Source organism: Seriola aureovittata, chromosome 1, assembly GCF_021018895.1.
Source record: "Seriola aureovittata isolate HTS-2021-v1 ecotype China chromosome 1, ASM2101889v1, whole genome shotgun sequence".
Lineage (NCBI taxonomy): Eukaryota > Metazoa > Chordata > Actinopteri > Carangiformes > Carangidae > Seriola > Seriola aureovittata.
The window spans coordinates 7,712,288-7,728,289 of record NC_079364.1 but is presented as its reverse complement, the minus strand read 5'-3'; the positions used below and the strand labels follow the sequence as shown (position 1 = coordinate 7,728,289).

Genomic DNA, 16,002 nt, shown 5'->3' with positions numbered 1-16,002 from the left:
AGACACTGTAAAAAATACTCTGTTACAAGTCCCGCATTGAAAATTTTACCCAAATATAAAAATATGAGTATAATCAGGAAAATTTACTGAGAGTATTCAAAGTAAAAACATTATATGCAGAAAATTGTTGCATGTGACTGTTGTATTTATATACTGTATCATTAGAATATTAATACTTATGTATAAATTATTTTTGTTATGGATAAATCTGCTGATTATTTGCTCGAGGTTTAATAGGATGTTAGATCATTTTATTTATTTTTTGCCATTTCTCAGGCTTGCAGACAAACAGCAATACTACAGATGACATTGATTTTATTTTTACAGTCGCTGTCAGTGTGGCACTAAATTCTTATTGTATGACGTCTCTGTACGCTTGTCAACCAACAGCAGAATGTCTTGCATTCAAGTTTGCAAAACAATTTTGTTCCAGCCATTATTTCATCCCTATCTAGGCTATATATTTACACAGAAATACATTTGTTGTTAATTTCCCATTTGTATTATTCCCAGAGATTTAAAGATTTCCCACAAATATTATAACTTTAAAATATATGTTCTTGCAGAATAAACACTTAAGGATTTTATTTAAAGAATGTACAGTGTAGCAGATGTAATGTCAGGCTTTATCTCCGATTGGTTATTCCTTCTCTGAGCACAGAGATCACTTGTTCTTAAGTTACTTTTACACTTCACTGCAAGTAAGAGGAAGTCACTTGATAAATGTGTCTTATTACTCACACACACACACACACACACACACTTTATTTTGAAGTTGGTACTTTCTCAGGTGTAATTCACAGCTAACAAAAAGGCATTTTATCAGAGGGGTCAGCTTGCTTTCTTCAGCTGCGTCATGCCTCCTTGTCGTGTGGGTGTTGGACCAGTAGAGGACGACAAAGACCTGCATTAAAAAAAATCTCCAGGCCTCTGTGATCGACCTTCCTGCTGTTTCATTGCTGCCCAAAAGAAGCCGTCTTTTCTTTCAGCCGTATTCAAACACCAAGCTGGCGTAATCGAAAATCTGTAACAATGACAAAGAAGGAGGAGGTCTTGAGCTGTTTCTAGAGACAGAGGGCTTCATCCATTGATATTTTTTTCTACAGAAAATGACAGAAGTGCCAACATATTCCTTACAAAAAACAGCTTATGTTGTCTGATGATGCTCTAATTATTAAATTTAGTTTATTTAATAAGACTCTTCATTTTGTCATAGAAACTGTTTCCTGAAGAAAAATGTCAATCCCTAACCCCACTGAGCCACTGCAGCCTGGAAAGATGACAGCTGTAATAAGTATATATATACATTTTATTTATGTTTAAAAAGAAAATGTCATACCATGCACCTCATTTAAATTCAGAGGTTTCTGAGACAAATATCAAATACTCTGTGAAAACAGATAATAGCTATATGTTTAGGTTTGTATGTGACCTTGGCTTGTGTCTTCACATGAAAAACAGCAGAGGAAATGAAATTTTCCATCTTCCAATTCATAGCATCCACATCTTCACACTCTATTGATTTCATGTCAATCCAAATATTCTGTGTGAAAGTGATGTTAAATGACCCGTTTTTCTATGAAGGGCAAATGGTGATTCTTGAGAGAATCATTTCCTCTTCTGAACTGTGGCGTTCGTTTGGGTTTTAACCCTCTATATATAAATGATCAGTTCTCTATTAAACTTAGTCGGCATCCAGTGATGCAGCGTAACGTCCCATGTTAAGGCTATTATGCATGATTGTTCATTACTGTCATTTTTATTGTGTGGATTATTTTTAAAATACTGAACACATATATACACACACACACACACACACACACACACACATACACACACACTTCAAACATATTAATGGAAAAGTAGCAAATCTTTACATTTGAGAAACACCAAATGTTTGATATTTTTACTTTGTAATTAACTTTATTAAATGTGTTGACATTTGTCATGTCAATACATTCTCTGCATTATTCTCCCATCTTGATTTTTTCTATTTAATGGTTAAAGAAAAATTAGAAATACAGCACATTTCAACCCAAAGAACCATGACATTATAGTTTTAACCTTCATGCTAATGCTCAGTGGATGCTAACGTATTGATTTAAGAAGTGTTCCGCACAGATGAAGCTGTCACTGGGTATCGTATCAAATGTTGTTAAAGGCAACATTTGGTGTAGCACCAGTCCTGTATAGACCATAACTTAATTGGGACAAGATGGACAAATGTTTGCAGTTAACCAGCAGCACTGTTACCACAATTAGGCAGCTGGTCGTATTGAGAACAGTCACTTAAATGTCCCTCAAGGAGCCGTCACGGTTGGGTGAACAGAGCCATCTTGCCAGCTTATGGGGGCAGAGTGTGACGGTCAGCTCTGTGATGCAAGGAGACACTAATGCTAGGGTGCTTACAAATGAAAAGTTGTGAATTATTTATGTCAACATCTGATGTCCACCGAGTTCAGCTCTTAGAGTTAGCATTGAGCATTGTTAATTTTGATTGGCCACCAATTCGCTGCAACGATAAATGACAGATGCCCAACAGAGAAATGCATTCACTTCTTTTATTCATAAGATGGGAATATTTTTTACATCTTATGCACAGCAGATACAAAGACAAACATGTTCTAAACCACAAACTAAATTCCTCCATTACTCTAATCCTGCTTCCCATTTCAAAATGGCCCCCCAAAAAAAGCAACCCATTACGTTTGTAGTCCAGTTTCACATTCTGAAAGATCGTTTTACAGCAATCTCATTTTAGCAGAATGGCACAAGCCACGCTCAGAATACTTCCATTTTTTGACAGATACCCACTTCCCCTTTAAACAAATTGCACTTTTTTCCTTCTTTAAAACTACTTCAACAGGATTATAGGATCAAAAATTAACACCAAAAACACAGGAGACGACTAAACATCAAACTTATACAGGTTCATTATTTAGTTGCACAAAAATGCATAAATATACATTACGCAAAAAGTACAAAAATATTTGTACTTTCCTTTGCTCAAATAATGACAGACATTGATATGATCATAAAGGACGGGGATTGTCATAGAACGAAGGGATGCATTCACGAGGTCCATGCGAGATAAGCCATTTACACAACAGCCTAACTTTCACAGAGGTAAGACCAAGGTTCTACAGGAAAACAAAACATTTCGCTGTCTAGGCCAAGATAAAGAGGCAACACAAACACTAAGAAAATTAGGATACACAGAACTCTGCGTTCTAAATTCATGCCAAAAAGACTTTAACATGCAAATGACTTAACGCTTCTAAACCTCCCAGGAGCAGCGGTTACCCATGGAAGGACTAGCTTAATAACGGTAACTTCAATGCGTCAATTTTCCTCAGCAATTATGATCCATTGACTTTGACTAGGCTTTGCATGAGGTTTTTTTTTTTTTTTTTTTTTTTTTTGAAGTGCTAGGATGGTACCGCAATAGTTGCCAAGGATGAGCTCAGATTGTCGACAGCAAGATGGTTTCAACTCAAACTCCCCCCGGAAACAATCGGGAGGAGATATAAATACTGTTTGTTTATAATAATGCACATTTGTCCATTAAATAAACCTGATTAAATTAATGAAGAGCTTGGCAAACCTCACTTCAGCTGGACAAAGGTGTGGTTTCCAGAAGCCTGTGTAAAAACAGGGAAAACAAGAGTTAGTCCAATAAAGCCATAATTTAAAAATAGAATTTAAAAAAAGGTTGACTGGTCATATTCTACATTTTGTTTTGTCAACAAATTCTAGGAAAAGACAAAAACCAACAATGCTCTAGTCTCTCAATGCTCACTGCCTTCTCTTCACCATCTGTGACACTCAGCCCTAAGACAACTGGTTCCTACTCAAGATGTAAATCTTTAAAGTTACTGAATCTTTTTTGAAAACAAAAAACTATGAAACCATTTAAAACAGCTAGGCCCCATTGTTTTTACTAGTTAATGACCGCTTTCAGATGCAGATTAATATGCATTTGTGACTATTTACAGTAGTAAGCAGTTTATGGGAGATTGACTCAAACTAATGTGTCACAATAATGAACATGTCACCCGGTGCAATGCTAATTGATGGATTTTTAAAAGTGTTGGACAACAATTGGTCTATGGCACAGATGAATAAGCTTTAAATCAGAAAACACTATTGAGCTGTATTAGAAAAATATAGACTATCACCAGTCAAACAGGGATACATCTGCCGATATTCTGCATATTTGTTTCTCAGTAAATCCCATGACAACGCACCAAACAAAAGAATTGATCCTGTGTATCCAAAGCCTGACTGTTCATTCCTCCGCACCATAGTGCTCCATTGTTTTCCAAAGATTAAAAAAAAACACATTAATGAGCCACACTGTTGCACTGAGTGACATGTTCCTTCATTACCATGAATATGGGCACTGTCGGTTATTTCGAGTCAGTCCCACATTCACTGTCCTGGTGCTGTAAATGAACTCTTCCAACAAATGTGTATTAATCTGCAGTGAAAGATAGTCCCAAGCTAATGCACGATTTACTCCTGTTTGAAGTTTTTAAAATTATGTTATTCGACCAGCGTTTTTTCACATTCAATAAAAGATAAAAATATATAGTGATGGCTGTTAAAAATTTGTGTATTGAATAGGAACAAATTGGTTTGGGACCAAGAGACAGGTTGGGAGTGGGAAAGTTGACAGATTAACACTGTTGGTTTTGATCTTTTCCATGGGAACCATTTACAATGACAAAGAAAGAATATCACCAACCTTATCTTTGAACAATAAATCAGTTATTTTCATAAGTCTCTTCTTTCTCATTTATGTTGAAACATTCTGCAGCTTCTAGTTAAACATTGTGTTTATTTCATTATGCAAGTTTCAGTTTGGGTGGCATCAGGTTAGCAGGTCGAGGATGGTGGGTGGGGGTTGGCAAATCTAAAAACACTGTTGGACCAAAGGTTACTCACTAAATATCTAACAAAACTGCCGGGATTTCCATCCAGGCTGGGAAGTCTCAGAGGGAGTAGGGTACCAGCGCATCTAAAGAAACACAAACATAGTCATATACACCAGACCAAAACCAGGCTTCACTGCTTCAAACCTCAATTGTGTTGATTTCATCCATTCACACGCATCAAAATTTACTTTGACAAGCAGGTTTAGGACGACTGTCCCTTTAAGCCCTGGTCACTGAAGCCATGGGAATGTGGGTCACGTAGCAGCTCATTGAGGACAATGGTCCTCCAGTAATTAACAGGCATGGAAATGTGGAGAGTTTAAACCCTCCTTGTGTTAAACATTTCCACTAGGTAAGAGCTGTATGCCTGTACCTTTCCATACCTGTGACTAAACCCTGTGGCAGAATGAGCCCTCTCGTGTCTACACACTTAAAAACAGGACAGAGGCCACAACTGCAGGGCCAAACAGCTTAATATACTCAGGAGGTTAACAGTTGTTTGGAGACTCTTAATGTAACCCTGCTGTGTCATACAGTCAAACCAACAAGGCCTGGAGTCAGTGGGAAGAGAACTCAGGGCATTTTAGGGATCTTTCATCAGATTGCAATTAAAAAGGCTTTTCCCCCCTTTGTGTGGCTACATATTCAGCTTATGTTCCAACAGGAGCGAGGACAGCAAGTTGGCACCTCCAGAGAAAGCCATCAGGTCTGACAATTTCTCCAAGCAAATGCCTTGCATTCCTCTGCCTCTTGTGCCCGACCAAATTGACTATGTCATAGCTGCCTACTTTGCGGTGCAATGCTCCCCTGTGCTCTTACATTGCAGGAGGAAGTTAGCTCACAATGAACTTTAAATGACCCAATATGAGACATATTTTCCATTGCTATTGTTACCTAAAGCCCTGCCCACTGCCTTTTAGTTAGCTGCACTTTTGCTGTAGCATTTACACTGCCAATAGCTTACAATGTTAACACTTTTGTACATCCATTAGTCCCCCATCTTGTTAATCAGTTCAGTTTTCCACAAACATGATGGAATTTGTGTTAGTGCTTGAAATGAACATTTGCAAACCAGATGCAAGAATGAATGTTTAATTGATTTCAGACAAAGTGCAACTAAAGTCTAAATACAAACCTTAGCAACAAACCTTAGTTAGGATCAAACTCCATCTTAAAAGCTCAAATTTGTATTTTTCCTGAAATTATGATTTCTACGTCTTGAGTTCATGCTGTAGACGTGGGTCATTTTATCAGTAAGAGCACCTTTTATCCCCCAGCACACTGACAGGAAAGGAAAAAATTACACCTCCATGTCTGAGACTCATCCGCAAAAAAGGAAGACATCAGCCAAAGACAGTCAGAAGACAACCACAGAGAGGGATTTAAGGTAAGTGCATGGAAGTGTAAGGTTACACTACATCAAGGAATGTACACATCACTTCTACTGATGGCATGAGTCGAGACATTTTCCATTTCAAAACTACAAATATTTATTGCAATATAATTCTGGGTTTTAACTTACTCAGCTCCCCGTTTGACATTAAGGCTGAGCACAAGTTGTGCAGCCAACAGCAATTTACAGACTTGATATCTGGATTGGCTTCAGCAACACAGGTCTATGTGCTGTTATTGTAATACCTCAGAGGACCACTGGGATTGTTTCAAGAATCTGAAACTCTGCTTTTAACAGTGTACCAAGTTCTCAAATTTGATATTGCAGTAGTTCATGCTTAATTATCAAATTTATATGGTTATATTTTAGGATTGCACTTTTTCCCCCCTCAACTTTTTTGTAGCTTTCATGGACAAACTAAGCAAAATGAAAACACCTGAGCACTGAAACTTATATAAGAGTCATGCATTCAAGTAGTGCACCCAGGTGTAGGCATTCATTTTGTGTCTCTGTAGAGCTGAATATGTACTACAGGATAGTTAAAAAAATAGAAGATAAGAGAGGAACACACCGGTTGGTCCCTCACCTGGGCGTGGAGGGCTGCAGCAGCGGCAGCGGCCGCTGGGTAAGTGAACGCTGCGTGAGGGAGGCCTGGGGTCAGCTCCGTGGTGTACAAGGGGTAAGGTGTCCAGGCATCTGGTGATGCTGGGATCAGTGCTGCCCCTGTCAGATCATCTGGGGAAGTACAGGGCAGGAGGAAAAATGCTGACTTACCTACCCTTGAACATACAGGCTTGCATGATGTAAACAGTAAGTACAGATGCTAAAATTCTTAAAGGAAATGCATCATCAAAACATGCTGCAAAGAGGTTTTCTTTCTGCATTGTGTGGCATTTAGGTTTACTACTGACCAGTGATAACTTATTGTAGTAATAGCTCGTTCTGTGACTATAACTATATGTAAGTATAACTTTTACAACCCCTATGAAGCAGTCAGACCAGATTTTGTTTCCCCATTCATTTCTATGTGGAACAGACACATTTGCTTCTCACTGCAAATTGACCCCCCCACTCCCTTTCACTTTGCACAAATTTTCAATCTGAACTAGCTCCCACAGTTTACAACCTTACCCATGCCATTTCCTGTTCCTTCCTTGCTATTGCCAAACCACACCAGTAAATTTCACCAGACGAAATCTGGTCCGAGTGAAGCTTAACACTGTCGTCAACAACCACCTGTCCAAATCTAATGAATCAAGCAGGTGTTTAGGCAAAGAGAGCAGAGACGCAACTGCTGACTAAACCCTGTGAGTGGAATTTCCCAGCTGGACAGAAGCAAAGCGGCTGTCTTAAGAGTCGAGATGACACATGCATGTGGAGGTGAGTTAGTCTTTGATTTGTTAGATACTGTTTTTACCCCCTGCCCATTTGTCTTTAACACCACAACATCCTATCACATTTTAAAAAAAGGGTAACAAGGGCAATCGAGTACTGGCATTGCCAAGGTGAGAGTGGATGAGAGAGCCTAGAGTGGTGCAGCCGTACAACTTACATGGGTCCCGTGCAATGAAGTGTGCTCCTAGAGCAGGGTGGATATTTGTGGGGTTCGGTGTGGCCATCAGCTTACTCTTTGCCATCTTCGTGTTGGCTTTAGCAAACTCTAAGCGCAGGGTCTGGGGACTTTCGGGGTCAAAACGGATACCCTGGGGGAGAGACGGAGGAGGGGAGGAGGGGGACATAGTATAGTAAGGGAGGTGGGCTGAGTTTGAGGGGCTGTAACTCAGTAGTCTCTCATGGCCTCCTTTCCTAAAGCTGTGTTTCAATACTCAGGATGTATCCTTCAAGCTTCCCTTGAGCTAAACACTGTTCTGTGCTGTGCTGTTGTCCTGTGGGATGTTAAAATACACCCCCTTCCACCTGACTGCTTTCACTGAACTAAAAACTCTTCATTTAAAAAAAAAAAAAAAATAATAAAAAAAGTAAAAAAAATAAAATAAAAAAGGGCAGACTGAAGGATACACTGAAATATTTCAACATGCTTCCATCTCTTTTTCCTCATGACGAAATCAAGAGCACAGGCAACTGGAGGAGTAGTTCACCCCGTCGCACAAGCCAGGAGGAGAGGGAGACAAGGAAAAGGGCTGATGGTGAGACTTTTGAGTGTCATTTCTTTTAGGTGGTTTAACCCTGCTTGTGTTCTTGTGCCCTAAGCGTTGTGCCCACATGCAGGTGAGTAGTATTTTGGTGTATGTGTGTGTCTGTGTGTGAGACTGCTGGTGTGTCTAAGAGGTGATGCTCATAAGGAAGGCTAGGCTATGAGAGAGAAGTGTTAGATACTGCCAACGTGGGCTACTGGGTGACAAAATAAGAGGTTACACTACCGAGGATGTGTCCAAATAACACTACACATGTGGCTATAGAACGAGTATTACAGTAAAGCAGTGAAAGCTATTTCAGACTAACAAGGATGTGTATCAAGGTCAAAGTAAACTACCGTAAGGCTACGGGATTCTGGCCTCTTTCCAAAAATGGCCCTGCCATTGAATTGTAAAAGACAAAATGGGTTGGCTTTTAGAAATACTATGGGAAAGAAGAATTTTGTAAACTCCCAATCATTCGTTTTAGGTTTAAGCAAATGTTAGAACAAATCTAAGAAATACAAAGCAATACTTACAGGATTAAAAAAAAAAAAAATAAATACAAAAAAGGGGAAACTCAAATAGCAACAGACTCAAAGACGAAATGTAGCAATAAAAACAAGGCAATGCTTACATTTAATGCATTTTTTGCAGCTTCAGCTCCAGACCGACTGTCAAAGGTTACAAACCCGACAGGCTGGAAGACAAAAAGGTAAAGAAACAAACTGAGAACACTGCCTGGCCACTTGTTTAGTATTTTAGTATAGTATTAAAGCTGCTCCTTACACTGATGGAAGGAATCTCACCTGTTTTGAAGTTAACTTAATCAGTGACCCTTCATAACCCTGCAGGGAAGAAAGATAGCCAATTATCCACCCTGGAGTCACATGCACAAAGTCAGGAATGAACGCCTCTCGCTATACGAAGAGAAACCTGCTTGTGTACACCTTCAGTTCGACAGCAGGACATCACAGATCCCTCTGCGACAGTGTTGCAGCTTACATTTAGTGAAAGTTAAATAATGTGACACATGCACATTCCCAACAAATGCAGCTTTCACCGATTTTATCCTCAAAGCTAAAAATAAGAAAATGAAGTGATGACCAAGTTAGGTTTAAATGTTATCAAATACATGAGGGTTCTTTTGCACTGGTCTAAGCGTAGATTAAGCATGAATTCCAAATACAGCCACTGGTTTTAAATCAAGTTTAAAAACAGCCCAAGGGTTGGTTAAAGAATGAACGAATTCCTGAAATATGAAGGGGAATTTTGCCTGACCAGAGTATTGATAGATGGGATCTCGCCTGATCCTGATTTACAGCCATGGAAAAATTAAACAACTTTCACTGGCTGTGATAAATCCTTAGCAACAATCCAAACCAGATTTACCTGCAGTACTTCAGAGAACAAAAACAAGGTGGAATACAGTCAATATATATAAAAAAATAAAATAAACCTCAAATAAATCAGATTAAACCCAATTTGCACACTGTGCTGTGTTTGCCAATTGTAGTAAAGAAAGTAAAAGCAGTGTTACAGTGACTTAAGAAAACAAAACATTTAAGTGGTTTCACAATGTCTCAACGTTATGAGAGGAAATAAAAAAAATTTCCCTACACGGTGGGCGAGCTGGGTCACGGAGAGGGTTGGTTGGCCAATCGCGAGGGCTACTCATTTACACATTCCACAAGATCATCCATGTGCGCGGGATACCACTTCCAATTTGGTTAGTTAGGACACGGGTGGGAGGGGTGTTTATGGAATTGGAGTCCAGTCAAAAAAAAAAAAAAAAAAAAAAAAAAAAGAAAAGAAAAAGACAGCGCAATGGACGAACAATGATGTGGCCTAATTTCCATATATGCAAATATCTGGACTTTCGTTAACAAGGGGATCGTTTGATTTCAACCATGTACAAAAAAGGAGCACTGATTTGTGCTGTATGAGCCGAAGCATCAAACGTTACAGGCATGAAAAGTGGTTTAAAAAGTATTAGCTGCACACTTACTGTTGCTTCCTCAATAATTTAAGAAAATGTTTAAAGGTCTTCCTCTGTGGGCAGATAATCCTTTTAGGAAAAACAAAAAAAAACCCCAGAACACTTTCCATCACCCTCTTCCAGCACCTGGCACACAGCAGCTATCTTTGCTTTACTTTTAAGACGGGTGAGAAGTCAAGTCTATTTCATTTATATACCCAAACCGTAAAATTACCTTCACAATCTATACAACATATAACACCCCCTTTCCTTCGAAATATATCATGATGTAACTTACCTTAAAGGGTCTGAAGAGAAGGTAAAGTTCCCGTGGTTTGATATCTACTGGTAGGCCACTGACAAACAGTGTTCGTACCTACAAACAAACACAAAACTGCATTTGGTCATTTGGATCATCTGTGTTTTTTTGTTTTCATTTTCTTGAAAGACCAGCAGGTGGGATATGAACTTTGAGCTGCAACACACACACACACACACACACACACACACACACACACAGGCCTGGAAAATGAGAAAGATAAACAGAAAACATCTTATTTCTTAATATTTAAGATAAATGGCTGGAGCTGGAGATATTAACTGAGCTACAAAAGGTCATGGGTCAACTGTCCCATTGGTTAGGTATTCCCAAACTTTTTCCTTGACTGATGAAGGTCAAAAGCTGAAACACACTACCGTTGTTCTGTATGCCAAAAGTGTTGCTGGAGATTTGATCCTTTAAGCTTTTTTGGCTTGTGTCCCCTTCAACATGAAGCTCTGTCTTCTTGACCTCTGCATTTGCACGTTTACAAGTTGTGAGTAGTTTAAACCAAAGACTGATTTACCCCCCCCACCCAGACTTCTCTGAATAGTAAAATTATCCAGTAATGAATAAAGATTAGAAGGAGGTCTGAAAATATGTAATTTTACATCATTTTTTCCCCACTGGTTTTCTATTTTTTTTTAGCCACCTCATGTCACACCCCTTGGGTGGGTCCCGATCCCTATGTTGGGAACCACTGCTATAAGCTATTGCCAAAACCCAAAACAGATGACAGCTTGATTTCAATAGAATCCCCTTAGGATTTTATATTTTGCATAGCAGAACTGAACAATCACCTGAGTGAAACCTATGATTAAAAACTGAATTTGAGACAGCCAACATGTTACGAGCTAAACAGTGAACTTTAGATGTCTCCATCCTGCTGGGAACCCCCAGATTCCCTTCAAGGACCCCTGGATTTCCACTGACCAGACATTGAAAACTGATGCCGTGTACAGTCCAGTGTGGCCGGGGAAATAAACAGTGCGGTGCGAGGCCCATTAGTTCCCAGCCGGCAGGGAGGCCCTCAGTACAATGGGGCTGCCAGAGGAACAGCACTGGACAACAGTGCACAGCATGACACCATTTCCTTCCTCTGACCCGCGGCCCCAACCCTGCCAGCCCTCCAGCATTTTTCAGGTGCAGCACAGCAGCAATTCTCAGCCCTTTACAAGTCAGCTCATACGGCAATTGAAGGCCAGCGCAGCTGGACACCAACTCAATGGAGATGTTTTAATCTGTCCTCCTTATTGATTGAGCGGCTCCAGGGCGGCGAGTGTATAAACCTGAAGCTGTGTGAAGCCCACACACTGTTTTTTATAAAACCTGAAATACATCACATATTTAGGTGAATTTCTAGAAACAAAAAATTGACAAGATACAGCTTCTTGATTTAACAGGCCTCTAAATGGACTTGAAACAGGATTTTGCTTCCTCCTCAAAATACATTCCTGGCCTGTTTTCTCAATGATTGATCTTAAATTACAAGGAGAAAAAAGAGACATCAGCAAATTAGACCAAGAAAAGTCAAGTGGCCACATGAGGCTTTGTTGGAAGATAATGGGAACAATGGAGGACCAACAAAAGGCCCGGCACCCCCCTCAGTGTCTCTCCATTAGGAGTCATTAAAAGAGGAAATATAGCTGGCCACACAGAAATTAAGAGTGGCAGCTGTAAAAAGTCAACATGTATCATTTGAGAAGCAATTCAATTAATCAATTACTTTTAAGTGTTTTTTATTACTATTCTGATTCTCCCCCTATATTTACATCCAAACATTTCAAATAAGAATGTCAATGGTTTTAGGCCATTTTAGGTTTCATGACGACCTGGAGCTTTTTCAAATCAAGTTGCAGGTTTGTGTGATGCATCTTATTCTATTTATTTATTTTTGTATATTTGTACCTGAAAACAAACACAGGCAATGTCTGGAAACAAACGATGGTTAGGAAGACGAAAGAAAAAAAAAAAAAAGTGGATATTTTAGAAACTAGAATAAGGTCTAATTATTTAAGTTAGGCCTATAGAATATTTCTTTTCCAATACAAACAGGCCTGCTGATATTACTCATTTAACGCGTTTTTAAAACATATATATTTATTGTTTTTTTTTTTTAATGAACATAAAGCCTGGAGCCTTGTAAGCAGCAAAGGTCACATACAAACAAGTAAAAACGACGGCTGAATCTTCAATGAAACGTTGACATAATTGATTCACATTTGTGGCCGTTTGTTGTAGCTAATAATCCGCACCTGGAGCAAATGATTCTAGTTACTGAACACACTGAACACAACTGCGTGTTGAAAATAAAAATGTTAAAGATTTATTGTCTGTGTAACGTGTTAACTTTGAGTCTCAACAGGAGAAGCCAGAACAACCACATTTCCCCTTTGCTTAGCGCTTTCCTTATTGCTCCCTTTTTAAAACTGCTTCAGGTCAACGGTGTGCGGCGAAAGGAGCCTAAATAAGCTAATGGCATCTCACCCGACACACAACCTGCAAACAAAACTTTGTAAAAAGCCTTACTTTGTAGCCGTGAACACAATTTTATCGCGCTGTCACTGCACATGAACTCGACCGGACGCAGCGAAGAGATTAAAAACTTTGGCCAAACTCACCTCCTCCTCGATGGAAACGTTGTTATTCGGCTCTGCGTCAGCTTTGAGACTCATGTTGACGGTCGCTTCAGCCGCTGCCGCTGCTGCTGCACAAAGTATCAAGTTTTTCCTCGTCGAGTGATATTTTCCCCAAGTGCGTCTGAAGCTGCTGTGAAAGTCCTGGTGGCGTTTGAACTTGAGGAGAGAAGGTGTGCCGAGGTGAGGTCGTGCAGACGAGGACGGCGAGGTATCCGAGGTTATTCTAGTAGTAGAAGTTGTATGGCTAGAGAGAATCATTCATAAAAGGGAGGAAAAGGAAAGAAAAGAAATAGAGACGCGCTAAACTAAAGGTGAGAAGGTGGATTTGTGCTCCGTGTGTGAGGGTGAAAGATGGGGGGAAAGAAGTGCGCGTAAAAAACAGAAAGCCTCTGCGCTCACATCAATGCCCTCAGCTGTGGGACTGTGCGGAGGAAGAACAAGTAAACTTTTCTCATTGGAGCGCGTCTCTCTCTCTCCTCCTGTCCGCGAGTGAGTCCCCCTCCCCCCCCTCCTCTCTCCCACCTCCTCCTCCTGCTTTTCAATTAGGTCATCAATTATGTTGGAGTCCGCTGTGAGCCGTAATCAAGCTGCAGATCCGCCTCAGCTGTTGCAGGAAGACCCGGCCCCTCTGCCGCTACATCACCGTTTCTATGGGACCCGGAGAGCCAATGGTCATTTAGCACAAAACCCTCAACTTTATATGACAATGCAGTTCAGACGCTACAGTAATAATAAGACACATCTTCTTCTTCTTCTTCTTCTTATAAGGCAAAACGAGTTTTCCAACTTTATGTTATCAACAGGCAGCTCTCTGAAATGAATACATTTAGCTCTACTGAAATCAGTTATGTCAATGCATCAACAATAATAAAAATCCAATATTACAGATATTTCACATACATAAATGTGACATTGACAGAGAACTGTTTTGGTTGTATAGTGAGTACTCTTACTTTTATATTTTTGATGATAATACTTACATACTTTGACTTATGTAAGGCTTTAAATGCAGGACTTCTTCAACCACATTATTGATGATAGGATTATAGTTGGATGTAGGTATATAGTTAAGTCTAAATAATTTACACTGAGGCTGAATTATTTTAGTATATCTGAGTAACATAAACTGATTTCGCTGATAATTTTTTAAAGATTAATATAGTTCAATTCGTTTGAGAAAAGCTTCAGCTTGACAATCTACAGCCAATCGTGACTGACTTCCTCAGTTGCATGATGACGATACACAACACACAGGCACACGCACGCACGCACGCACGCACACACCACACACACGCACGCACACCTAGAAATGTAGATCACATCATTTGATGCCACACAATTTCCCCATAAATGACATTGCAGTGTCTCATCAGAAAATCAGCCTGACAAATAAAATGGTATAGTCTGAATATAAAACACCTTCATGCAAAAACAAAAATAAGAAAAGCTGCAAAGTAAATTAATTATGAATTTATTTGACATGACAGTGATTTGCAGTTAATGGATTAAGAAATAAATGAACCAGCAGGCCTTGTTTACAGAGATAAAAAAAGAAATCCTTACTGGTGCCACTTCAAAAATAAACAAATACATTAATAATGATAATGATAATAATAATAAAAATAAAAATGATAATAATTATAAATGACTTTGTGTGTTTTAATGATTTGGATCCAGGCTGACGTAAGAGTGGCGTGGGTGGAGTAAAGGCCTGTGTTGTGTATTGAGGCTCTGCCCTGGACGTGAGCCAAGCATGCAGTGTGTTTCCTCACAACAAGGCAGCTCTCAAAGGCCAGACAGTTTCCTGACTTTGTATAGGAGCACAATCAGGCCTGCGGGGCGAGGAGGGGGGCTGCCGAGTGGGCGGACATATTCTCACTGTACTTCTCAGTGATTTAATCTAAAAATAGTGACGGTTCGCTGTGTTTTCTACATGTTTCTGTACATAATGAACCCAAGTGGTATACACAGGGACAAACGGATCCCGTCAGTCGATGAGAGGAGATGTGTCTATTAAGCAACAGCGCACAAACAGATATTAGGGCAAAGCTTCAGTGTGAGATGAAGCGCTAAAGAGGCACTGAAAAATAATGTTTTTCTCAGTGTTACTGACCTGTAAATGTATTTTTGACAATCAGTTAATCAAAAAATGCCAAGCATTCACTGGTTCTCAGATGTACACATTTACTGTTAATCATTGTAAACTGTATATCATTGGGTTTTCTGACTGTTGGTTGGATAAAATAAGACTTTTTAAAACGTCACCTTGGAATTTAATCTGTAGATGAATTGAATAATGAAAATAATTGTTACTTGCAGTCCTATGTAAAATCAAAAAGCAGCTCTACCATGTCGATTATACCAATCTTAGAATACACACAATTCTAAGTGATTTAATAAATGAAAATCCTCCTGAATCAGGCAAGTTATTATTGGATTTGAATTAAGACAGCGTACATGTACATCTGATATGTCTGTCTGTTGAAGGAGGGAGGGGCTGGGGACCTTCTTGCTAATCGCCTTGTGGTTTTGGCAGAGTTGAATCAAGTATCATAATCTGTTCCTGAAATCAAAGTAAAGTTGGTGACACTGGTGATATGG

At 39.4% G+C, this 16,002-nt stretch overlaps 1 protein-coding gene across 5 annotated transcripts; it reads right to left on the bottom strand.

Annotated features, from left to right (window-relative positions):
- Positions 1–3,348: 3,348 nt before the first annotated feature.
- LOC130170021 (RNA-binding protein, mRNA-processing factor 2a) lies at positions 3,349–13,885 on the bottom strand. 5 transcript variants are annotated; one of them, XR_008827933.1, is made up of 8 exons: positions 13,384–13,884; positions 10,742–10,819; positions 9,275–9,313; positions 9,103–9,165; positions 7,883–8,033; positions 6,902–7,065; positions 4,748–5,020; positions 3,349–3,641 (listed from the first exon to the last, which is right to left on the bottom strand). XR_008827933.1 is itself a non-coding variant. In XM_056377112.1 (8 exons), exons 1-7 carry the CDS (start codon positions 13,657–13,659, stop codon positions 4,955–4,957), a joined length of 837 nt encoding a protein of 278 aa, XP_056233087.1. In that variant the 5' UTR covers positions 13,660–13,884; the 3' UTR covers positions 3,355–3,641; positions 4,948–4,954. The 5 variants fall into 5 exon arrangements, 3 of the variants coding, with proteins under 3 accessions (XP_056233109.1, XP_056233087.1, XP_056233099.1); XR_008827936.1 differs by having other exon boundaries at positions 3,350–3,641; positions 6,917–7,065; XM_056377112.1 differs by having other exon boundaries at positions 3,355–3,641; positions 4,948–5,020.
- Positions 13,886–16,002: the final 2,117 nt, after the last annotated feature.

Excerpts from the sequence above, each read along its gene's own strand:
- LOC130170021 (XM_056377112.1), bottom strand. The coding sequence starts at position 13,659 with ATGATTCTCTCTAGCCATACAACTTCTACTACTAGAATAACCTCGGAT. Across the intron at positions 9,314-10,741 it reads TTCTCTTCAGACCCTTTAAG|GGTTATGAAGGGTCACTGAT; the intron begins GTAAGTTACATC and ends TCTTCCCTGCAG. Across the intron at positions 8,034-9,102 it reads CTGCAAAAAATGCATTAAAT|GGTATCCGTTTTGACCCCGA; the intron begins GTAAGCATTGCC and ends TCTCTCCCCCAG.